The 25,637-nt window shown below is 45.8% G+C and overlaps 1 protein-coding gene across 1 annotated transcript in view; it reads right to left on the bottom strand.

Moving 5' to 3' along the window:
* Positions 1-10,632: 10,632 nt before the first annotated feature.
* Positions 10,633-25,637, bottom strand: part of LOC144806587 (uncharacterized) — an 81,876-nt gene continuing 66,871 nt past the window's right edge. Inside the window, exon 3 of the mRNA XM_078672923.1 lies at positions 10,633-15,666. Within this exon, the coding sequence (XP_078529049.1) occupies positions 13,691-14,950 (1,260 nt within the window). The 5' untranslated portion in view covers positions 14,951-15,666 and the 3' untranslated portion in view covers positions 10,633-13,690. The remainder of the gene's footprint in view (positions 15,667-25,637) is intronic.

The raw sequence follows: 25,637 nt of genomic DNA, 5'->3' as shown, positions 1-25,637 counted from the left end.
CCTCCCCACACCGTCTTCGGCAGAGTCCGTCATCGCTGCGGCCCATCAGGACCAGCCGGGTACCAGAAATATACTCTCTGTGTAGGACTTTCAATTGAATGAGTCGCAACTTGGCTGGTATTGCTATCTCTTTTGGGGACGCTAGCGCCTCATGCCATTCTTCGTCGTCAATTTCCAGTCCGTCTGCCTCCCACTTCTCTTTAAGGGCCCACTGTGGGTCAGGGGTATGGTTAATGAGTTTTTTGTATGGGAGCGATATGGTCTTTTCCGGGACGTGGCCATCTAGAAGTCTGTCCTCTAGTGGCAAGGACTCTGGGAGCTGCGTCCCAGAAGGAATATTGGCCTGTAGTGCATGTCGGACTTGCATGTATTGGAAGTGTTCTGTCTGAGCCAGATCATATGTGCATTGAAGGGTGTCAAATGTGAGCACTCCCACGGGGCCCCATAAGTCCTTGACCCGAGAAATGCCTATTAAGTCCGAGTTCCTAAAGCCCTTCGTGCGGCTAAGGGTGCCTAGCCTCTCAGAGGCCCACAGTGGGGTTGCCTGGGTAAGTTTGCCCACCCAGGCCAATTTCTTCTGAACTATGTGCCACAGCTGGACAGAGTGTTTGGTCGGCCCCGTCAATCGGTACCTTCCCTGTCTGGAGTAAAGAGCCGCCTCGAAGTTCCCCCCTGGAAGGAGCCATTTGTCCATCTCGTACCCAGGGTCATTACCTGCACAGTATGTCCCCTGATTGATGGCCGATAGATGCGCCACCCAGTAATATTTCCTGATGTCAGGTAATGCTATCCCCCCATCAAACCAACCCAGAGTTAGCTTCTGGAGGGAGATGCGGGGCGTACCCGCCCAGAGAAGGTCCCTTTGGGTTGCCTCAAAGCGGCAAAGTATTTATTCGGGACTAGGTCCGGGTGATTCTGGAGGACATAAAGGAATCTTGGCAGCGCCATCATTTTAAATAGGGCGGCCCGGCCTAGTAGCGATAGTGGGAGGTTCTTCCAGACCGCTACGTCTCTTTGGAGCTGCCGCAGGGGAGGCAAAAGGTTTCGCTCGTACCGTGCAGCACGGTCTTTGGATATGTAAATGCCTAGGTATGTGAACACGTCGCTGGCTATTTGGATCGGGCAATCGGCAGGTGTCTGCGGGGGGGAGGGTCCGCGCAAAACATAAATGAGAGATTTCCCCAGTTAACAGTGTAACCAGAGTACTCCCCAAACCTCCGGAAAATATCTAGTGCTGCTGCTAGGGACTCTTGTGGCTTCGTGAGGTACAGGAGGATGTCGTCCGCGTAAAGCGAGATCCTATCCTCCTAGCCGTCTGCCCATCGTATCCCCTGCAGTGAGCGGGTCTGCCTCACCCACGCTGCCAATGGTTCAAGGGCCAAAGCAAATAGCAGGGGTGAGAGGGGGCATCCCTGTCGTGCCCCCTCCCTAAACTGAAGTCCTCTGAAAGTTTGTTGTTGACCACGACCTGAGCTAACGGATCTGCATAAAGGAGCTGTACCCAGTGAATGAAGCTAGGGCCGAACCCCAACTTTCGAAGTACTGTCATCATGTACGGCCACTCTAGGGTATCGAAAGCCATGGCCGCATCTAATGACACCACCACTGCCTCTCTGCGTAGCTGGTGGCAGCAGCCCAGCACCCCATGGAGGCGTCGTAGATTCAACGCTCTATTGCGGTGAGGCATAAAGCCCGATTGGTCTGGGTGCACCAGTGTATGGAGGACCAGTCTGATCCTATTGCCCAAAACCTTGGCCAGGAGTTTTGGTTCCACATTGAGCAATGATATTGGCCTATGGGAGGCACAGAACTCTTTAGGCTTCCCCACCTTGGGGATTGCCAGGATTGTGGCTATCCGCTGGTCATGGGGCAGACTACCTAGCTCCCTACTTTCCTCGAACATCCGCTTGAGGTGCTCACCCAGGCCGTTAGGTTTGAGCTTATAGAGCTCCACAGGTAGCCCATTGGGCCCTAGGGCCTTCCCAGGGCGAAGTTCATTGATGGCCTTCACTATTTCTTCCACCACCAAGGGTGCTTCTAGAGTCTCTTTTTCGTCCTCGGAGAGGGACGGGAGGACAATGTCCTCCAAGAAGGCCGCCGAATCACTTTCCGTCATTGCGGATCTCCGAGCGTAAACTTGTTGATAGTATGACGCTAACTCCCTGACTATATCTTGCGGGTCCGTTAGAACCGTTCCCGTAGCCGTCTGCAACTCAGCGACCACCTTCTGAGCCTGTTGCTTCCTATCCAACCAGGCTATAAGTTTGCCCGTCTTATCTCCTTGATCATAGAGCCTCCCTTCTCTGTCCCTCGCCAATGTCCTGGCTGCGTCTGTAGCAAGGTCCCTGTACTCTGTGGCCTTCACTTGGAGCCGGTGTATCGTGTCTAGGCTCCCAGTGCAGTGCGCAGTGTCCTCAAGGGTATGCAACTCAGACTCCAGAGTCTGCAGTTGTGTCTCATGTTCCTTGTGGCGTCCCGCTATTGCTGAGAGTGCTTCTCCCCTTACCACCATCTTGAAGGCCTCCCATAGGACCACCCCCGAGTCCACAGACCGAGTTTTCATCAAAGTAGCGATCGATCACCTGGGTAACGTTCTTCTGTATAGCTTCACCCTTCAAATGCCACGCGGCAATGGGAGCGACACAGCTAACCTGCCGGTCGCCTAGCGTAAGATGCACCCAGAGAGCGGAGTGATCCGAGATGCCCCTTGCCAGGTGGGTGACTTCACGTATCGTCATGTCCTGGTGCATTGGTGCCAGGAGGTAATCTAGGCGCGAAAGAGTGTGGTGTGGACCTGACAGGAAAGTGTACTGTTTTTGTGTCGGGTGCAGGAGGCGCCATAGATCGACCAGTCCGAATGCCTCCAGGAGATTGGGGAGCCACCGCTGCCCCACCCGATATCTCTTGCCGGTTGCCTGTCTATCTGCCCGAGACCACCGCGTTGAATTCACCACCCAGCAGCAGGAGGCCTTCCGGGAGGGACAGTACGAGCTCTCCCAGGTCACTATAGGATTGTGTCTGGATGCCTGGAGGGATATAGACCGACACTAGGGTGAGTCTACGGCCCTCCCATTTCCCAGAAATAGCCACAAAGCGCCTCATGGGATCCACCTCCACCACCATGGGAAAGGTGCGTCGCACCAAAATACCTACCCCTCGAGACCCCGAAGTGAAACCGGCATGTGCCGCTAGTGTGTATCCCCATCTGTTTAGTGCCTGGCATGTCTACCCCCTCAGGTGCATCTCCTGCATTAAGACTACGTCTGGCAAGTGTTTCTTCACAAACTGCAGCACGATACACCGTTTGAGTTTGTCCCCCATACCATTGACGTTCCAGCTAATTAGTTTAAGACTCCTATCCCGCTTCATAGCCATGGACCCTGTAGCTAACCAGTGCTCTCATGTGTGTCCTATGTTGCTGTTTCAGAATATGTGCCCTGCCGTGGTGTGCTGCTAACCACCTCGCCCCTCCCCCTCCAATGTGCAACCGTCCCTGTCTCTCCCCCCTCACTCTCGTCCCTCCCCCCCAACAAATGCACCCCCCCCAACCCTGCTTCCCTGCTCAATAGGTCTCGAACTACCCACGTCCCCGATTAGCAGAGCGCCTTTCGCCCGTTACCCAACCTGGAATCGGGAGAATAATAAAACAGAAAAACAACCCCCTTTTCCCAACAGATGAACCTTGTGCAAGTTGGGTGTGCGCCGGCTCCAGCTCCAGCCGCCACCCATGCCCACCCCGTAAACTGTAACAGTGTACCATGAAAAACCTACACTCCATGTATCTAAAGAGTAATTCATTTTCAGTCTGCATTACACTCCTTCAGACAAGAAGGCAGCCCCTCGCGGGCTCACTTGGGTCACGGAGTTGGAAAAGAGAGGGGGGGGATCTTCAGCACAGCCGCCAACAATAGCACGGCCCTCCTTCCCGTATCATACAACATCGTCTCTCCCTCCCCCCAACCAGAAGTCCTTCGAAAAATCATGACCCACACCCAAACCACAAACCCTCGGTACATTACCGTAAGCAGAGGTCCACAGTTGCGGGTCCGTCGCACTCAATTTTCAGTCGCCTCTCGAAGCGTCCCCCAACGAGGACTTGCAGACCTCGACCTCCACGAGCGCTGACTCTGTCCATCAACGTCTGACCTGCCGGCCACAGACTCTGGCAACGCAGCCTGTGCGTCTCTCCAACTCCCACCTCTGGCCTGATCCCAAGCCGTCGACATCTTCCGGTCAATCCAGTCCTGCACGTCCGCAGGTGAGGTAAAGAATAAAGATTTGCCTCCAGCAAGAACCTTGAGCTTGGCAGGAAAAAACATCATGTATTTGATGCCTCTCTCCCTCAGCGCTGCCTTCACGCCTACAAAGGAGCGCCTCTCTCGTTGTACCTGAAGGGTAAAGTCTGGAAAAAACTGAATCGTGGCGTTGTCGTAGCGGAGGTCCACGGCCTGTCTAGCTGCTTGCAAGATGGCGTCTCTATCCCTATAGTTCAGGATTTTTGCAATAATGGTCCTGGGTGGCGCCCCTGGTTTGGGTTTAGGGATAGGTGCACAGTGCGCCCTTTCCACGGTGAATATGTTGGAGAGGCGTTTAGGCTTCAAGTGATTGAGGATCAGGTCTTTCAGGAAAAGTTCCACACTGGGCCCCTCCAAATCCTCCGGTACGCCTACGACGCATATATTGCTTCTGCGGGCCCTCCGTTCTTGGTCTTCCAGCCGCAACACCACTTGGCAGTGTTGGTACACTAGGTCGTTGACACGTTGTTCCATTGCCTTGGTTGACTTCTGTAGCACCTTGATGTCGGCCTCGTTGGCTTTCGTCTTCTCCGATGTTTTCCCGAGGTCGACCCGGAGGAGATTTACTTCGATGGAGACCTTGTAAATTTTCGCCTCTAAGTTGGCGCCAAGTATTTTATTTATTTATTTATTTATTTCCATTTATATAGCGCGTTATCACCCCGGGGTCTCTAAGCGCCTATACAAAGAGAAACCAGTCCCACAGATAGCGGATATCAAATCTATAACACACCCCATGCTTCACGGAAAAGTATTGTTTTTAGCATTCGGCAAAACAGCAAAAGATTAGATTCCTTCCGAAGGTCAGTTGGAAGTGTATTCCATGCTGCAGGGAGCAGAATGGAGAAGGCACGCCCCCCAACAGTGGACAGGCGAAAGCGAGGGTTCACCAGAAGAGTAGCTTCAGAAGATCGAAGTGCCCTACCCGGGATGTATCCAGCCAGTCTGGTTTTAATGTAACTGGGCGCATTACCATAAAGTGCCTTGTGTGAAATACACAGACCTTTAAACAATGCCCTCTGTCTAACAGGGAGCCAGTGTAACTGATGCAGGAGAGGAGATGCACGCGTTGTCCTAGGTTTCTTAAAAATCAATCTTGCTGCATCATTCATGACCGTCTGCAGCCGCGAAAATAGTCGCTGAGGTAGCCCTAAGTACAGCGCATTGCCGTAGTCCAGGCGTCCCAGGATCATGGCAGACATAACGCTTCTTAAGGTGGAAAAAGACAGCAGTTGAGAGATCTTACGAATCTGTCTCAGAAGACCAACGCAAGTTCCTACGACTACAGACACCTGTTTGTTCATGGACAACGTGCTATCGATGTAAATTCCCAGGCTCTTCACCGCGGTTGCTGGTTTCGGTGACTTGCCCAACTCCCTAGGCCAAAAACCGTCGTTCCACAGACTGCCCTGGATGGCTATGGGCAGCACCTCGGTTTTGTCCGGGTTGATGTTCAGGGAGTTGGCAGTCATCCAATTTACTGTGAACCTTAAGATGTTATGCAACCGGGTTTGAGCACCTGGAGAGTCCTCTATTTGGATAATGATCTGCGTATCGTCAGCGTAGTTAAAGATCTGACAGTCCATCTGGTTAAGAGCTGAAATTAGTGGCTGCAGGTAGGTGACTGTATGGCTGCCATGATGGAGGCAGCGATGGTTCTTTCGCGCCTGATTGGTCACCTGCAGCGTTCTCTGCTTGTGGCGTCCCCATCTGGACCGTATATTTGTCCAGTTTGTTTGATTGCGTCGCTGTATTGTATTTGGGCCTCATGTTGGCTATAATCCCACGCGGTCAGTCTGTGGCACGCAACACGCCCCGGTCCATCCAAGAATGGCATCTGCAGCCACTATTGATATTCGGCACACCCCTAGGGTTCCCGCAGCTGAGGCCTTCAAATCACCAGGCAGGCCTCCACTCCACCGGTCCAGGCCCAAGGCTGTGAAGCGCTCCCTCCGCTACGCTCTTCGCCGCACCCCAGCAGGTGGCAAGTTTCGCTGTGGCACACAGCCCTGTCCCGCTGGCCGCAGCTCCGTCTCGTATATGCAGGCTGCAGGCGTCCCTTCTCCGCAGCCCGCCTCCTGTCCTGCCCCGGGGGGTGTCGCACGTTATCTGCCCCCACGCATGTGATGGTCACCCCTGCCTTCCGGGAGAGGGTTCACTCATGGGGCCCAAATCACCGCCGCAGCCTCTCCGTCCCGCCTTCTCGATTCTCCTGCAGTCCGTCTCCTCTTCTGCCGGGGGCCACTACGCTGATGTGCGCCCCTGCTGTGCTGGGCCCGTCCAGCCGCCCACTGCCTCACCGACAGTCGGATTCCGCGTCTAGCTTACTGTCTTTGAACCGGGACCCACGCAGCCCCGGTTGCTTTCCTGAGGTGTCCTCCGGTCCGCCGCTAAACCTTCCCAACCACTGGTGCCTGCAGCCAGCCTCGATGTAGGACAGCGTGTGGTAGTCCCAAACTGGTGGCGCTACACTTTTGGGCCACACGATGCAGACCAGATGGCTTCCCTCAGGCCGAGTCGAGCTCCGTAACGCCCAACTAGGCCGCCGAGCCGGGCCCTTGCCTGAGACCACTTGCGCCACTTCAGCACATCCCGCCGGCAGCAGGCACAAGGCCACAGGGACGTAACTCGGCTCCCGCTGCAGGCAGCGCGGCCGGAGACGGATCAGTCGGTGCCCCTTCCTAGCGCCGATTCAGCGCCGCATATGGAGTGTAGGATTCTCCGGATATTGAGCGGATTTATGCGGGATGAAGGCTCGGCTCCACGGAGCTTCCGAGTCAGGCGGCCATCTTCGCTGGCACCCGGCCACGCCCCACGTACTATGTTTTGACCTAGTTACTACTTAAGGGTGAACTTCAGTGATCTGCTTACAGTGCGCAATATCCACAAGCCTTATTAACTGTGCGCATCAGCGGAACTGCGTGCAACTTCAGCAATTAAAATTTAGGCCAATGCGCACAGTTCCAAAAACGGTATTTGCTGTGCCATCAGCGGAACGATCAGCCCGATTACTGATGGCACATACTTATACAGGGAGGAGCCACTTTAGTCTGGTGCTCAATTACAAGTGTAAATGTGAGTCTGGTGGTGCCTGATAACTGAAAGGCACACATTTGTTTACATACAATTTCATATTTGTCTGATTTATTATTCCTATTACAGCGCCTTCTACCTTGAGAAGGCCCGTCCTAGACTAGTGTGAGGACAAAACCCACGCCGACAAATGAGCGACCTGAAGTGTAATACAGAGAAAAAGTAGCCTGGAGGATTGCTGCAAATTAAAGGAAATGAAACAGAATTAATAAAGAACTACATAACAACAGCTGTGTGACCTGGGAGCCGATTGTGTCTCAATAAAGCCCTAGTTTGTCATTACCTTACAGTGCTCACATTATCATCCGCATTAGAAGAGATGGGAGCCTGGGGTGTCTGGTCACAGAAGCTCATTTACATACAAAGGGGGTGACAGCCTGCTCACAACGCACAGCACAACTTGTTTACGTAAAGTGCTAGTACACAGAACAGGGTAAAGTCTTGTGTCTCTTTTTTCACTTTCTTTAATATATCCTGCACCTTGCTCTGTTCTTCTCTTTCTCTCATTTCAATTCATAGCAAATTACTCAAATTCACTATTGCTTTATCAGCACGGCACAAGTCGGGGGGTAGCCACAGTTTGAAGTGGTCCCCCCACTATTATCTAGAAACAGGACTCAGTTCCACATAGCTCCTTAGCCTGCGACTGATAATTGTTACTTTGTGCCCCAGCACTGCAGACACAGGCCTCTGAGTGTTTGTTTGTGTGAGTGGCGCAAGAGAGGAACAGAGAACTTGACACAATTAGTCCATCTATTTCTTAATACATTGTAAATGTGAAACACTTTGGGGTTTAGGGGCTGGATAAAGAATATAGTCAGGAAACAAGTGCAAATTAAAAGCCTATTTTATTTATTCGCTGAAAACTGTTTAAAAATGTAATTTCCAAGTTCCACATATCTGTTTAAAAATATTTACACTTTCAGTCATTTTTCGAGTTTAGTTACAAACTAATAGTGGGCAAAACACATGATGTATAAAAACTGAAACCAAAAATTTATTTTTACATTATTTTATGTTTCTTGTTTTGTGTTTTTAAAACAGGCCGTCAACCTTTCACGTGAAAATTATGAGGGCCTGACATCACTTCTTGTGATGTCACTACATGTGACGTCACTGTGATTTGCATATGATAATGGGCTCCTTCACTATTTTCCTTACTTGTGCCCTGTTTATTGGCATGACATGGGTCTATAGGTATTAAAAATAAACATTAAATTCACAGGTGTTCAGCCCATTTCTCTGGTGATGTCACACCTTGACATGTATTCGGCTGCTTCTTCTATTTTTAGATGAGTACAAATAACGTACGTTCCCCCTCATTCCAATTCGTTCTTTTTCTCCCCCTTTCTTTGTCTCTCTTCCTCTCTTTATCTCTCCCCCTCTCTATCTCCCACACACTCCTGTTAGCTTTAGCTTCATGAATGTCACTGCCACTTCTGGCATTCATACGACAAATCCTTCAGAACATTTGAGGACAAGGAACAATCAAGTGTGGAAGATGAGTTGCTGGGAGTGCAACTGATTGTCCTGGTACATATATGCTTTTGATGTGAGATTTCGCTATCTCACCACATTCTTCAAACAGAGTCGACTGCTTACAATGGCTCAATTCTGGTACAAAGTAGAGTTTGGCAAGTCTCAAAATGAATAGGGAGAGCCAAGTCGGAGAGGAGCCACGGGTCACACTTAGTTATAAGGCCCGAGGCACGAGCTGATCCATCAACCGATAACAGTGTGTTAAAGATGCAGCAAACGTTACTTAAAAACAAGGTATATGCTCTTTTATATCTAAAAATAACACTTGTGCTTCACTTTAGTTCATTACATATACTGCAGTGGCATTTGTTAATATTAATACATGCATTTTACCAATGAAGCTTCCATCTCCAGAGCCCTGACAACATGTCCACTCTGGGTGTGTTGGGTTTATAGGTTTTATCACTAATCCGACAAGTTAGCTGAAAATACCGCTGTTAGTCCCAGTATTGTTCAGTGTTGCTTTTACTGGTAGTGTGGTCAGGTGTGATTGAATGTTTTCCTTTGTATCTCTTCTTCACCAAATAAAAATCAACAATGTTTCTTTTCTTTTAATCCACATTGTGCTTGTCTTCCACTGTGTATCCTGGTACATAATGTCACTTTGCTATGTGTACGGAAGTGAACGATCACTGGAAACAAACACTTTTATAATTCTGCAAATACTGTTATCTGATTTTCTTCTTTACTGCTATCAGGGTCTTTTATCATCTGGTATTTCAATGTCCTACATAATTTGAATTTTATCTTTTTCCATAATTCATTCCTCTCACAATAACTGCACTGATTTGCTCTTTTCTATGTCTTCAGAAGGGTCAATATTATTTTTGATGTTCTTAAGTTCTTTCCGGAATCTCTGCATCTCTAGGATTATTTCCATATGAGTTAAATCAAGGAGTGTATTCACTGAGGGCTGTGTGGGATCGAAAATTGACAAAAGCCCTTCTCACTTTCACTGCCCTTCTATGTTTTCCCCCTGAGTGTTCACTGATGACTTTGTAGCTCTAATCGTCGACAAAAGCTCTTCCCACATTCATTGCACTTGAGTGGCTTTCCCCCTGTGTGTGTTTGTTGATGTTTTCGTAGCGTTGATAACTGACTAAAGCTCTTCAAACATTCACAGCAATCATATAGTTTTTTCCCTGTGTGTGTTCTCTGATGTGTTTGTAGGTCTGATAATTGACTAAAGCTCTTCCCACATTCATTGCACTTGAATGGTTTTTCTCCAGTGTGAGTTCGCTGATGATACCTTAATATTGAAGAGAAGCGAAAACTGCTGTCACATTCACCGCAATGATAGGGTTTTCCCCCCTGTGTGTCCGCTGAGTTGTTTGGAGGTTTGATAATCGACTAAAGCTCTTCACACATTCACTGCAGTTGAATGGTTTTTTCCCCTGTGTTCACTGATGATTGTGTAGGTGTGATGACTTTGCACTTGAGTGGCTTTCCCCCTGTGTGTGTTTGTTGATGTATTCGTGAGTTGAAAACTGACTAAAGCTCTTCAAACATTCCCAGCAATCAATTAGTTATTTTATCTACATAATTAAGTTTGGGAAACCATCTTTTTTTAAATTATACACAATGACAAAAACTGAAGAAACACACAGAATTTTCAAATGAAATTGAAATAGGTATTGTTACTGTTTCTGTAAAAGCTCAATGCTATATCTTGTACAGACATTGTGGGTGTTTTCATATTCCCTTTTCTAAAATCTCACTTCTCTCTATTCTTGTAAGGCAAAATAGGGTCCCTTATATCAGATTGCATGCATCACCTGGAATGTGGTATAATAGTTCAAAATGATGCAATTGTCTCCATGATCTATAATATCTGATTACTAACTATTACATGTAAATACCACTTTTTATATTGGAATTTTCACTCTTCTTCTTTTTCTTCTTCCTTATCACCCCTTCCCCCGACCTTTTCTGACATGTACACATTTGTTACTTAGTTATATTCTTCTCTAAGGAAACTCTGAACTTAGCCTTGGTATTTTAATCCAATCAAAAAATGAAAAAATGTTCTTTAAAAATCTGCAAGTTGAAGACTCCCCTTGCTCCACTTATCCCTCTGCACTCTTTGGTTTCTTTACTTCTGCTCTCTTGGGGTCACTCAAACTACAGAGAAATCTTTTGATAAAATACACTTTATTTTAATTTACAGCCTTGAGAAAGCCCTGGCGCCACTCGCCACACAGGGCGAAACACGTGTCGGCTGTTTGTGTTCAATCTTGAATCAATAAAGGACTTGTTTGGAAAAACTTTAATGAAAATGGAATGAATTTTTTTTACGTCTGAACGGCACTGTGCACCCAAGGAAAAAGGATTTAGCCTCAAATTAATACATCTACAGAACAGGAAGACATACTCATACTTTCCTCAAAACTTTGCAACTTTGAAGCTCATAGGATCCAGAGCTTTGAGTATGATTCCCTTGCATCTATAAAATTGCGAAAACAGATATAGGCCTGGAATCCTTGGACCTATTGTTTTTGTTGAAAATTTAAATTACGGATTATCCAGGACCATATCATAAGACATCAAATGATTAGCCTACATCAATAAATCGACATTTGCCAGAAAACAAAGCATTGGTGCATAAAAAGATCCTAATACAAAATGTCCACCTATACAAATCGACGCGAAAGATGAAACAATAGATTAGAAGAAGCATTTGACCCCTCGAGCGCAGCCATTAGCAAAACATCGAGCTCAACTAATTTATTATCAGCTAAAAGTACATTTCAAGCATTGGAGAAAGTAGCCAAAAAAGAAACCTCCAAATGGTGGGAAGGAGCATCACTCAAAAAATATCTGGAACACAATCTTATCCCTCGTGGATTACGAATTCTTATCTTTCCTCCAATAGAGACCACGGCTCCTGAAAAATTACAACTTTAGGAAGAAAATCTACGCACAGCCTCCAATAACATGCTAAGACAGCTAATAGATATAGCGCAAGAAGAATTTGAAAAAAACAAATCAGAGGTTGATACTTTATCCAAACGAATTGAGGAAGCAAATTGGGGTGATATTACAATGAAAAACTATGATATCCTAAACAAAATCTTGGATGAATATGAAGAGGACATAATCCAAAGGAAAAATCACAAATTTAGACAAGACTTGAATGACTAGGGAAGGGTATATACCTTCGCACAAAAATATGACAACATTAACACCTCAACATCAAACAGTAATACCAGCACCACAAATCAAACCCCTACCTCATCGGAAGCTGGCTCAGTAGAAGAACTACCAACAACTTGCAATACTCGTCCACAAGTAAATTTTCAGGAGGAAGTTCAACGACATCGACTAGGGAATGTCCAAGACAATCGCACCAGACCTCCAAACCTGGGGACACCAAAACCAAGTACAATAGGAGTTCAAACCAGAGCAAGAAAGAAGGAACTGTACACGGCAAAACCCTAACTAATAACCTGGTGATCAATCTGTCTACTACAAACCTTACTGATACACACAACCAAATTCTCAATAAAGGATTATCCTTCTGCCCAACTGTGTGTGTTCGCTGATGTTTTTGAAGGTGTGATAACTGACTAAAGCACTTTGCACATTCACTGCACTTGAATGGTTTTTCCCCCGTGTGTGTTCGATTATGACGCTGAAGGTGTGATAACAGACTAAAGCACTTTGCACATTCACTGCACTTGAACGGTTTTTCCCCGTGTGTGTTCGCTGATGTCTTTGAAGGTGTGATAACTGACTAAAGCACTTTGCACATTTACTGCACTCGAATGGGTTTTCCCCTGTGTGTATTCGCGGATGTCTTTGAAGTTGTGATAACGGACTAAAGCACTTTGCACATTTATTGCACTTGAATGGTTTTTCCCCTGTGTGTATTCGCTGATGTGTTTGAAGGTGTGATAAGTGATTAAAGCACTTTGCACATTCACTGAACTTGAATGGTTTTTTCCCTGTGTGTGTTCCCTGATGATACCTTAATGCTGAAGAGTCGTGAAAACTACTGTCACATTCACTTCAATGATAAGGTTTTTCCCCCGTGTGTGTTCGCTGATGACGTTTTCGGTCTGATATCCGACTAAAGCTCTTCCCGCATTCATTACACTTGAATGGTTTTTCCCCTGTGTGTATTCGCTGATGATTTTGAAGGTGTGATAAGTGACTAAAGCACTTTGCACATTCACTGCACTTGAATGGTTTTTCCCCTGTGTGTGTTTGCTGATGAACCCTTAATACTGAAGAGTCGCGAAAACTACTGTCACATTCACTACAATGATAAGGTTTTTCCCCCGTGTGTGTTCGCTGATGACTTTGGAGGTGTGATATCTGACTAAAGCTCTTCCCACATTCACTGCACTTGAATGGTTTTTCCCCCGTGTGTGTTCGATTATGACGCTGAAGGTGTGATAACAGACTAAAGCACTTTGCACATTCACTGCACTTGAACGTTTTTTCCCCGTGTGTGTTCGCTGATGTCTTTGAAGGTGTGATAACTGACTAAAGCACTTTGCACATTTACTGCACTCGAATGGGTTTTCCCCTGTGTGTATTCGCGGATGTCTTTGAAGTTGTGATAACGGACTAAAGCACTTTGCACATTTATTGCACTTGAATGGTTTTTCCCCTGTGTGTATTCGCTGATGTGTTTGAAGGTGTGATAAGTGATTAAAGCACTTTGCACATTCACTGAACTTGAATGGTTTTTTCCCTGTGTGTGTTCCCTGATGATACCTTAATGCTGAAGAGTCGTGAAAACTACTGTCACATTCACTTCAATGATAAGGTTTTTCCCCCGTGTGTGTTCGCTGATGACGTTTTCGGTCTGATATCCGACTAAAGCTCTTCCCGCATTCATTACACTTGAATGGTTTTTCCCCTGTGTGTATTCGCTGATGATTTTGAAGGTGTGATAAGTGACTAAAGCACTTTGCACATTCACTGCACTTGAATGGTTTTTCCCCTGTGTGTGTTCGCTGATGAACCCTTAATACTGAAGAGTCGCGAAAACTACTGTCACATTCACTACAATGATAAGGTTTTTCCCCCGTGTGTGTTCGCTGATGACTTTGGAGGTGTGATATCTGACTAAAGCTCTTCCCACATTCACTGCACTTGAATGGTTTTTCCCCCGTGTGTGTTCGAATATGATGTTTTCGGTCTGACATCCGACTAAAGGTCTTCCCACATTCATTGCACTTGAATGGTTTTTCCCCTGTGTGTATTCGCTGATGATTTTGAAGGTTTGATAATTGACTAAAGTACTTTGCACATTCACTGCACTTGAACGGTTTTTCTCCTGTGTGTGTTCGCTGATGAACCCTTAATGCTGAAGAGTTGCGAAAACTACTGTCACATTCACTACAATGATAAGGTTTTTCCCCTGTGTGTGTTCGCTGATGACGTTTTCGGTCTGACATATGACTAAAGCTCTTCCCACATTCATTGCATTTGAATGGTTTTTCCCCTGTGTGTATTCGCTGATGATTTTGAAGGTTTGATAACTGACTAAAGCACTTTGCACATTCACTGCACTTGAATGGTTTTTCCCCCGTGTGTGTTCGTTGATGTGTTTGAAGGTATGATAACAGACTAAAGCACTTTGCACATTCACTGCACTTGAACGGTTTTTCCCCCGTGTGTTTTCGCTGATGTCTTTGAAGGTGTGATAACTCACTAAAGCACTTTGAACATTTACTGCATTTGAATGGTTTTTCCCCCGTGTGTGTTCGCTGATGATTTTGTAGCTTTGATACTTGTCTAAAGCACTTCCCACATTCACTGCAGTTGAATGGTTTTTTCCCCGTGTGTGTTCGCTGATGACTTTGAAGGCTTGATAATCGACTAAAGCTCTTCCCACATTCATTGCACTTGAATGTTTTTTCTCCTGTGTAGGTTTGCTGATGAAGCTTGAGATGTGATGTCAAACTAAAGCTCTTGCTGCATGTGTATGATTCTTCTTTCTTGGTTAGTGTCTGTGGGTCGGGTATATATTTGTCTACATCCCATGACTGCATTTCCTGATGGGCCGACATGTCTGATAAAGCACTTGGCTTTTTCTCACACACTTTATATGTGTGCAGTATTTTCCACGTTTGATTTCTGTTTTAACAATAAAATGCGATAGCCACCAAATATTTGCCACACTCCTAATATGAAAAGGTGTCTTTGTAGGCGATTGTGCCTTTAGATTGGATTATGGCAATGCACGCTTGCGGGTAAAGATGTATCTTCCTTCTGACCGGTGCAAATTGGGACAGCCTGTTGTATTGTAGATAGAAGAACTCCTCTTTCCTTTACCCGTCAGTTGTCTGGCTCCGCTCTGTTGTGCTCTTCTCTGGTTACTGTGGTTCGGCCAGAAAGAGTTTACAATACACCTAGAGCACGGAATGATGGCTCGTCGTCATTTTATAAAACAAAGCACTGTGGTAATCACATCATACCGCCCCCATGATCAAAGCTGGTGTTGGACACTTGTTTATACAGGAGGCGGTTGGTTATTGTTGTTGCCTTAATTTTCCAAGGTCATTTCTTCGTCTTGTGGCGTGGAGGTGCACAGCTCAGACTCTTACAATCACTGAACTGCCCTTGATGCTTCATCCGGGATCTGTCAGTTTATGTGCAGGTTCCCCTGTCGCCAACTGCGCTGATGTTTTCCTGAATACTGAAGCTCATTATTTCTGCTGTTTTTGAAGATTTACCGCATTCGCTTTATTATTGATGGTCATTTCACACATTCAAGGCTTGTTTTCTGTTGGATGTAAAGATATTTAAAATTATTAAATGGAAACATAATGGAATGAGAATTCACAATGTTTAACTGGTTGTAAAAGACACTCCACGCAATGCAGCGCAGCCCCCCCCGCGAGGCTACGCTGCGTGGCGCGACAGGAGGGGAACAGGTGCGCACCATATTTTCAGAGATACGGCTCTCTCCTTTCCTTTCCCTTGCGCCGGCACTGATTACAGAGGGCCTGCGTCAAGCATACACCTTAGCACCAGAGCGCTAGCGTGTGTGTGTCTGTGAGTCCAGCATGGGTTTTGTACAGGGAGGACACCCTTCCTGTACAAATTGTTATGCCTCGACACGAGGGAAAGCTTTTACCATTTTGCATACGTGTTGCACAGTGCAGCACACATGCAAAGTCAGAAAAGGAAGAAGAAATGAAAGCATTTCTACTTCCTTGCACCTAGTTTTGTGGTTGCACAAGAACACTCATGCACCACCCTTGGCAGGCCCCCATGGCACAAAGTAATGCCAAACAATGCTATGCGCAGTGTCACATTACTTTAACGTTATTTCCAGTGCTAAACAAGTTTAGCGCTGGAAAGTAAATTAGGAAAAAAGATTTTGCGCCATTTTGTGCCTCTTTTGTGACGCAAACACAGTGCAAAATCTTAGTGTCGCTTTTGAAACTTAGCAAGGAATATTTCATCATACACAGATCTTTTGTGACGCAAACACAGTGCAAAATCTTAGTGTCGCTTTTGAAACTTAGCAAGGAATATTTCATCATACACAGATATTTAACTAAATGTTATGTTGATCAGGTGACATTTTGTCAGAATCAAAGGATACACTGAAGCGGCCCCCTCAGGAACAGAAGCTCTTACCCCAAATCCTCCTCAAGGATAACTCCAGGAACAACCTAGAATCTGCTGTCAATAGAATCAGCCCCGCGGGGGAAAGGGGAAGTGGAAGACAAACAAAGAGAGACTTGCTTCGGACACTGGCACCCGTCTGGTCTGGTCTGGAAGCGTACTGTAAGGCAAAATTCTTATTAGTTTCCTAACGCACTAAGTATGATGTTGATTATGATAATTGCTTTCTATCGTGAACTAATTCTTACCAGTGTCTAACCAGAAGCTAGCTCCTCCCTACACATGTTTGTCTGGAATGATGTACATACTGATTCACTGGAAGAACAAGTGGACACCTTATTGGAAACTGCGTAATGGGATCACCATGGAAGTCTCCAGCAAAGGTTGTTAAGTCTCTGAGAACTCCTTGAACTGTAAGCTGACAAGAGGAGTTTGAAACGAACAAGGTTATGAACTGCCAGCTTAAGAAGAATGGATATTTAATTGTATCTACAACACCGGGTACTGAATACTCAGAAGTCTTTGTCGAGTTCAAGATTAATAACCAGTCTCAAAAAAGGCTCAAGGATCCTCTTACATCTGAACACCTGAAGTCCGAAGATTACTTCACCTCAGTCATAGCCATGAGACTCAAGATAACGTCGAATAAATACTCTTACTTGGAATTCGAGGTCTTCTCTTGACTGAAGACTCTACAAAGAAGCCTGCTCCACTGCTTCCCAGAAATACTCTGCTTAGCGTCTTCAAACTCTGTTGTCACACGAATTCTCTGAGGAGAAAAAATAATTACTAAATGCTCTTTTGCTAGAGCCAAAACTGTCTTTCTGTACTTCCCTGTAAAATAGAGGAAAGAAGGCAAGACGAATTTCTTCAGAAAACACTTCTATTCAGTGAGGAATGACAGCGAGCGCAGAAGGCTCCTGTCGGACGAAGAAAGTCGGTTGAAGTGCGCAGAGCGAGGCGCGCGCATGCGCATTACCTCCAATTCTCGCCACTGCACAAACAACTAGACTGCTAAGCGGTGCTTTGCTCAGTGGGGACGGAACTCTGCCTTTCCAACATGGCTGAGCTCTACAGCATTTCAATAAACACCGCAGAGACGTTTTCCAGCACAGGCTTCTTTTTGCGAGTCTTTTCTTGTTAAGCACGTGGATCCTGACAGTACCTCCCACCAAGAAGGCTCCTTCCCGTTTGGGTTTAGAAGGATTGGCCTTGTGAAACTCCTGCAGGAGTTTTGGAGCGTAAATGTTTTCATAAGGCTCCCACGATCTTTCCTCCGGGCCAAAGTTCTTCCAGTCAATCAGATAGTACAATGTGCCTCTCTTCATTTTAGAATCTAAGACTTTATGTACCTCAAACTCTTCATGTGTGTCTACCTGAATTGGTTTTGGTGCTAAACGAACTCTCAACTTAGGAGGATTCTTTTTTAACAAGGAAACATGAAAGGTTGGGTGGACTTTGAGATAAGAAGGCAGTTGGATTTTAACTGTGACTGGATTTAACATCTTGTCTACCTTAAACGGGCCTAAGAATCGAGGTTGAAATTTTCGATTTATCTTTAACTTTAAGTTTTTTGTGGATAGCCACACTTTTTCTCCTGACTGAAAAACTGGGTTGTCTCTTCTCTTTTTATCTGCATGTTTCTTGTAAGATTCTTTTGCCTTCTCTAAATTTTTTTTGACTTGAGAAAGGGATTTCTGCATTTCGCTAACCTTCCTTTCCACTGCCGGGACTGGACCTTCCTCTTTTTCCACAATGAAGGTGGGATGTCTACCATAATTTACATAAAAAGGAGAGTAACCAGTGGAAGAGTGAACGGCATTATTATAAGCAAACTCTGCCGCCCACACCAGATCAGACCAATCCATTTTTTGATCCAAAAGGTACAGACGTAAGTACTGCTCAAGCTCCTGGTTCACTCTTTCCGTCTGGCCATCCGTTTCTGGATGGTAACTGGTGGAAAAACGAGTGTCAATTCCTAACTTAGCAGTGAAGGCCTTCCAAAAGTGTGAAACAAACTGTGTGCCCCTGTCTGAAACCAATATCTTGGGAATCCCATGAAGGCGCACAATGTGTTGGACAAAAAGCTGAGCTAAAAGGGGAGCATCTGGAGTTTTCTTCAAGGGAATAAAGTGTGCCATCTTTGAAAAGACATCTACAAAGACCAGTATGGTGGTAAACCCATGACTGGGGGGTAGCTCCACAATGAGATCCATGGACACAGTGTGCCAAGGATGAGGCGGAATTGGCAATGGTCTCAACTTGCCCTGTGGGGCCCTTCTCTCTGACTTCCCCCTTAAACACCGTTCACAAGTGGTCACAAATTGTCGCACCTGGGGTCTCATGCCTGGCCACCAAAAATTCCTCTCCACCAACTCTGTCGTTTTGTGAATTCCTTTGTGTCCAGCTAGCAAACTATCATGACAGGATTCCATGGCCTTTTCTTGAAGTTCCGATGTTGGAAGAAACATGCGATTATCCTGGTAAGGAACTCCATTCTTTACTTCTCTACCCTCCGCCTGTTTGGACCAATTCTTCATCTCTTGAGCAGTCATGGATTTCTGTAACCAATTCCGAAGAATCCACAGCCAACACGATCTTTTCCTCCGGGATGATGTTCTGAGGCTCTTTTTCATCATCATCTGGCGAACCCGAATCTATCCGAGACAAGGCATCTGCTTTTGCATTACTCTTTCCTGGTCGAAATGTAATTATGAAATCAAAATCAGCAAAAAATAAGGACCAACGTAACTGTCGGGCTGTGAGAGTTCGGGCTGATTTTAAGAATTGTAAATTTCTGTGGTCAGTGAAAACTGTTATCTTGTGTCTGGCTCCCATTAAATAATGACGCCACTCCTCAAATGCATTCTTGACCGCCAACAACTCCTTATCCGCAATGGAATAATTGCACTCTGGAGGACTCAATTTTCTAGAATAATAAGCTACTGGATGTAGCTGCCCAGACGTTGGATGCCGTTGTGACAAAATTCCTCCTATTGCTCCATCAGAAGCATCCGCTTCCACAAAAAAGGGGTCCTCCATTCGAGGATGCAACAGAATAGGTGCTTTTGTGAATGAGTCTTTAAGGAACTGAAAGGCATTTTCAGCTTCAAGGTTCCAACTGAATTTGACTCCCTTCTTAAGCAAACGAGTTATTGGAATCACCTTTTGAGAAAAATCTGAAATAAATCTCCGGTAAAAATTTGAAAATCCCAAAAAAATCTGCACTTCCTTAACTGTTTTCGGTGAAGGCCAATCCTGTACTGCCTTAACTTTGGTGGTATCCATACTCACTCCATCAGGGGATAGCACAAACCCCAAAAATTCTACTCGAGTGACATGAAAAGCGCATTTCTCCAGCTTCACATAGAGGTGATTTTTGAGTAGTTTAGTCAAAATCGCTCTCACATGAGGGATATGCTCTTCCTCACTGTTCGAGAAGATTAGGATGTCGTCAATGTAGACAACTGCAACTCGGTCCAGAAATTCTCCTAACACATCATTTACAAAATGTTGAAAGGCAGCAGGAGCGTTACATAATCCATAGGGCATTACGCAATACTCAAACAATCCATATCGCGTTCTGAACGCCGTTTTCCATTCATCTCCGGAGGCCACCCGGATCAAATGATAAGCCCCTCGGAGATCCAACTTCGTATAAATCTTGGCATCCTTCACCTGATCGAGTAATACCGAAATCAACGGAAGAGGATAGCGGTTCTTAACTGTCACTTGGTTAACCGCTCTATAGTCTATGCAAGCGCGAAGATCCCCATCCCGTTTTGGAATGAAAAACAGAGGAGATGACTGTGATGGGCGTATAAATCCGTTTGCCAAATGTTTGTCCAAATATTCTTTTAAATACCGATTTTCTTTTTCTGTGAGGGCGTAGATTCTGCTACAGGGTAAAATGGCTCCAGGCTCAATTTCAATTTTACAATCATAAGGGCGATGAGGAGGTAGTTGTTCTGCACCTTTTTTATCAAAGACCACTGCTAGATCTTGATATTGCTCGGGAATTTCCTTAATTTCCAAGGCACAAATCTGAGTAGAGTGGCCAGAGGCTAAAATCTTTACTGGAGCTGACTCTTCCTTAATTTCTTGAACCCCAAAACAATTTTCTCTGCAATACAAAGAATCCATCTCTATGGTTCTCTTACTCCAATCTATTCGTGGGTTGTGTTCAGTCAACCAAGGCAGACCAAGGATCAGTTGAAACTGGGGCGCGTCGATTAAATTGAATGTTATCCACTCAGAATGTCCTTTCAACCCAGTTAGCAACACCATCTCAGTTTCATGGGTAATTGGACCAGATGACAAATTGGTGCCGTCTACTGCTCGAACTGCCTCTGGCACTAGTTTTTGAACTGGTCTGATTCCATGTTGTTTGGCATATTTGAGGTCACAAAAGTTCCCTGTGGCCCCTGAATCAATCATCACAGACACCTCATGCAACTCATGGTCACGAAATTTTACTACAAAAACAGCTATCAAGTGAGGAGCTGCAGACTGCAGGGTGTTCATAATATGTTGTCTTCCTGGAGTTGTCTTTGAAAACGCTTCCACCCGTGCGACTCTATCTACGGGCGAAGCCGATCTTTTACTGGCAAAGAGGTCTTTGGTCTCTTTGAACACTTCTGAACAAAATGTCCTGCACCTCCACAATATAAACATAATTGGGAACTTCTTCTCCGCTCCTTTTCTTCTTTAGTAAGAGGTCCCCGCACAGAGCCTATTTGCATGGGTTCTTCTGAAGAAGCGTTTTCCGAACTTTTCGAAGGTTCACTTTTCACTCTGTCAAATCGTGGAGGTATGAAGCGATAATCTTTCTTCTTTTCATTCCGGCGTTCACTGAGCCGATGATCCAACTGCAACACCAAATCTATAAGGCCAGAAATTTCTGTAGGTCTTTGAGGGATTTGAGCCAAAGCATCTTTAAGATCATCTCGAAGGCCCCTGTAAAAGATTGCAGCTCTTTTTGCTTCTGGCCAATTGGTTTCCACCACTAACTTGTTGAAGCTGGCTAAGTATCCAACCAAATCCCTATTTCCTTGCTTGAGATCCAGCAACTCATTGTCTGTAGCCTGCGATGCTGACCTTCGATCAAATATTCGTTCGAATTCTACTTTAAAGTCAGCGTAGTTGGTTAGAACAGGATCGTTCCTGGTGACCAAGGACATGGACCATGCAGCCGCATCTCCCGTCAAGTACGACAAAATGAAGGCCACTTTAGCTTGGTCATCTGTAAAAATGACCGGACGACACAGGAAATGTAATGAGCACTGTGTCAAGAAAATTTGCGCTTTCATAGGGTCCCCCCCTTCAGAAAACACTTCTATTCAGTGAGGAATGACAGCGAGCGCAGAAGGCTCCTGTCGGACGAAGAAAGTCGGTTGAAGTGCGCAGAGCGAGGCGCGCGCATGCGCATTACCTCCAATTCTCGCCACTGCACAAACAACTAGACTGCTAAGCGGTGCTTTGCTCAGTGGGGACGGAACTCTGCCTTTCCAACATGGCTGAGCTCTACAGCATTTCAATAAACACCGCAGAGACGTTTTCCAGCACGGGCTTCTTTTTGCGAGTCTTTTCTTGTTAAGCACGTGGATCCTGACACATTTTATTAATGTCTGGAAAAGAGGTGATTTACCAGTGTTCACAGAGTAACTGAGCAAAGTAAGGGCACTCACGTAGCACCCAAGTGCTAGAGGTATAGCTTAAGATAGACGCATATGGTCAAGATTTCATTTAAACAACAGTAGAGTTTAGAAAAAGAGATGGATCAGGCTGGCCTGTAAAATTTCCAGTAACTCTTTACGAAGTATACAACAAAAGTAACTCCATTTACACACTTTTTCTCATTCTTTCCGATTTACTTAAAATCATCTCAAATACCAACTCCTGTCTTTACCTTGCTGTTCATAAGTCACCTTTGACACTTTCGACGCTCCCTTGGATCAAGCATTTCTGGTTTCTTCTAACCTGGAAGATTGGAACATTATTGTGGGTTGAGCTGGGTTTCCTATCGCCATAACTTCTGTCCATCTCCCTGAAACTAGTGCAGTTTACATCACCTGGTTCTGGCCTGAAAGACAACTTTAAAAAGCAAGTCTTTAGTTCTTCCTAAGTAAGATAAAGTTCTGTAAGATGCAGCTCCTTCCAGAGCTTTTGTGTAAAACAGAGCGAGGGGTTCACTGTAAGGCCCGCCCTTTACATTATAAGCGCAGATAAGGCAAACAAATGTTGAGTAATATAATTTAATATTCAACGATATCAGTCATTTACTACTTATAGAGAATCCATCACAACCAATAATTTACCTGATATATCCCCGCAGCAGATGTGTGCCTATTACTCTTTTTACCCCCTTTTCCACCATTACATGGCATCTGGCATGACGTTGTCCTTTTGGGGCCCTGGATGCCATTTGTGACCGGATGGGCATTTTGAAGAGTGGGAGGAGGTGTCAGTTATCCACAGGTGATGCAGCATTTCTACCTTTCCATATTTCTCATATTCAAGTTCATCTAATTTCCTGTCCTTCAGCCCCCCTACTGTCCTCTGGCTGCGCACTCACTCTGTGGGGTTCATAAGAAGTCAGATAACGGCCTGATAGTCACAAGGCCATGGATCTCACTTCTTCTACAACACTTATTGCAGACAAAGGGCCTAGTTAGGAGTTTGTCCAACAGATTATTGCCTCAAAACTATGGGTGGGTGAAGAATTCCGCTCTGCCGGCGGAGCTCACAAAGTTTTACCCACTCCTGGTCCAAAAAACTCCATGTAGAACAGAGTTCTTTTCTCCAGCGGTTCGCCAACGGTAAGGTGACGAGCGCTTGTGAGAAAATATAGCACGCTAGACCTCTTCCTGGTGAGATTTCTCATTGCAGGAGGTCAAGGCAGGTCGCGACCACTCGAGTGTTAAAATCTGCCATTCTCGTTGATGAAGCTGCCATTCGATTAGGATATCAATTTGAGCGGCAGAAAGCAGCATCGTCCTCTGACACGACGCGTAGTGCTGTTCGTGCTGATTTTACAGTGGGGGTTAAACTCCTGGCACTAAAAATCAGTACGAGCAGTGCAACTTAAACTCTGCCACTAGCGGAAGTCAGCAGAGTGTGGCGGAGTTTCCCTGACACTTCATGGAGTTCTGCGGGGTACACTCTGCAAACTACACCAAGGCATCATCAAAACGTGACAGATATCCTGCCTGCCTTATTATAATGGCCACAGGATGTAATACATATTTAATGGGGCGGGAAGGATACCTGTTACATTTATGATAGAATAAACAATACGCTGAAATCTAAATCAGGCCTCTGGTGTACATTGCGTCCAGTCTGGCTAGCTGGGCTTGACGGATCTTGTGGTTTGTGGGTATCTCACTGCTTTGAGGTCACCGCGAGGCAAACCTTCTGTCAGCTGTGCCCTGTGCAGATCTTCCTTCCAACCAGGACTTCTGTCAGCTGTGGCCTGTGCAGATCTTCCTTCCAGGCAGGACTTCTGTCAGCTGTGGCCTGTGCAGATCTTCCTTCCAGGCAGGGGCTTCTGTCAGCTGAGTTTTGTGCAGATCTTCCTTCCAGGGTGGATTTCTGTCAGCTGTGCCTCGTGCAGATCTTCCTCCCAGGCGGGGTCTTCTGTCAGCTGTACCTTGTGTGGATCTGCTTTGCAGACAAGGGCTTATTTCCTCAAGGATCAGTTCAAAGGTCGGGAGAGGTAGAACTGGTCTAGGTCATCTTCTTTATTGCCGTTCAACTGGTCAAGCCACAGAGCTCGTGCTCTGAGAGGACAGAGAGTCTGGGTTTTCTGAGCTCCATGGAACATTAAGACAGTTCCACCACATCCAGCACATACTACAAGACTCCAAGAGTCAACACTACAAGTGCTGCTCCATGGTTTAATTCTACCACTGTATCTGAACATCCCCTGGCAAATGCCAACTAGAGACTAAACATCCAGCCTGCACCAGCAGAGGGCAGAAAGCTTTTCAAGCAACTCGAGGTAAATGAACTTTCACTATCTGTCGTAACTGAAGATGTTAATCCTTGGTAACATCAATCCCCTTTGGACAAGGTCCTCCATTTTGCTATCGGGATGTAACTCATCCTGCGCAGACACAAACCCTCTAGTCCATATTGCATGAAGCTCGGTGGTTCTCCCCCAGAAGAAGGCCCTCCACAAATTGCTGACATTTTCTTACACCCCCTGGACAGCTGTGGCAACACACAGACCAACTACACCCCCTCAGGGATCACCCGTCCATCTGCCAGGATCAAGACTCCGATCTTTCAACCTTCTCTGTTACCGTCTTTGGAACGGCCCGTCTCTAGGATTCATGGAAGCTCCACACTCAGTGAGCTCAGAGTTGCCTTGTAAAACCATCTCATGAGAGTGAAAGAAAAGAACATTAAGTGACAAGCACCGCACAGAAGTGTAAATAACTCTACCATTATCATTCCATGAACCATTGTCCTACTGCTGATGTTTCGACATGGATGTTTTGCCATCTATCACAGCAGCTTCTTCGATTAAAATCTTACTCAACACTTTTGCATCATACCCATTTACCTATGTTCTGTTTCTGACCCTACGACATCTCTGGCAGACATGCTGGGCTGACTGTTGCTACATAAATAGGAAGTAGATTGCTACTGCAGGAAGAGGGCAGTGTCCTTGCAGTCAGATGCACTTAATTGGGATAAAAGGTACCATGTTTGTTAGAAAAGCTGCAACTATTAGAATAATAACATACCAAAAGCAGCGGACAATGCAATAACAGACCAGGTACTAGAAAAACCTGACGCAAACAATGCAATAACACAGGCCAGGAACAAGGAAAATCTGATGTAAACAATGCAATAACATAGGCCAGGCATTGGGAAAATCTGATGTAAACAATGTAATAACACAGGTCAGGCACTAGGTGAATCTGATGCAAACAATGCAATAACACATGCCGGGCGCAAGGAGAATCTGATGCAGACAATGCAATAACACAGGCCAGGCACGAGGAGAATCTCACACAAACAATGCAATAACACATGCCGGGCGCAAGGAGAATCTGATGTAAACAATGCAATAACACAGGCCAGGAACAAGGAAAATCTGATGTAAACAATGCT

Source organism: Lissotriton helveticus, assembly GCF_964261635.1.
Source record: "Lissotriton helveticus chromosome 1_1 unlocalized genomic scaffold, aLisHel1.1 SUPER_1_unloc_9, whole genome shotgun sequence".
NCBI classification, from domain to species: domain Eukaryota; kingdom Metazoa; phylum Chordata; class Amphibia; order Caudata; family Salamandridae; genus Lissotriton; species Lissotriton helveticus.
The sequence above is the reverse complement of the archived record's forward strand: the minus strand, read 5'-3'. Positions and strand labels throughout refer to the sequence as shown.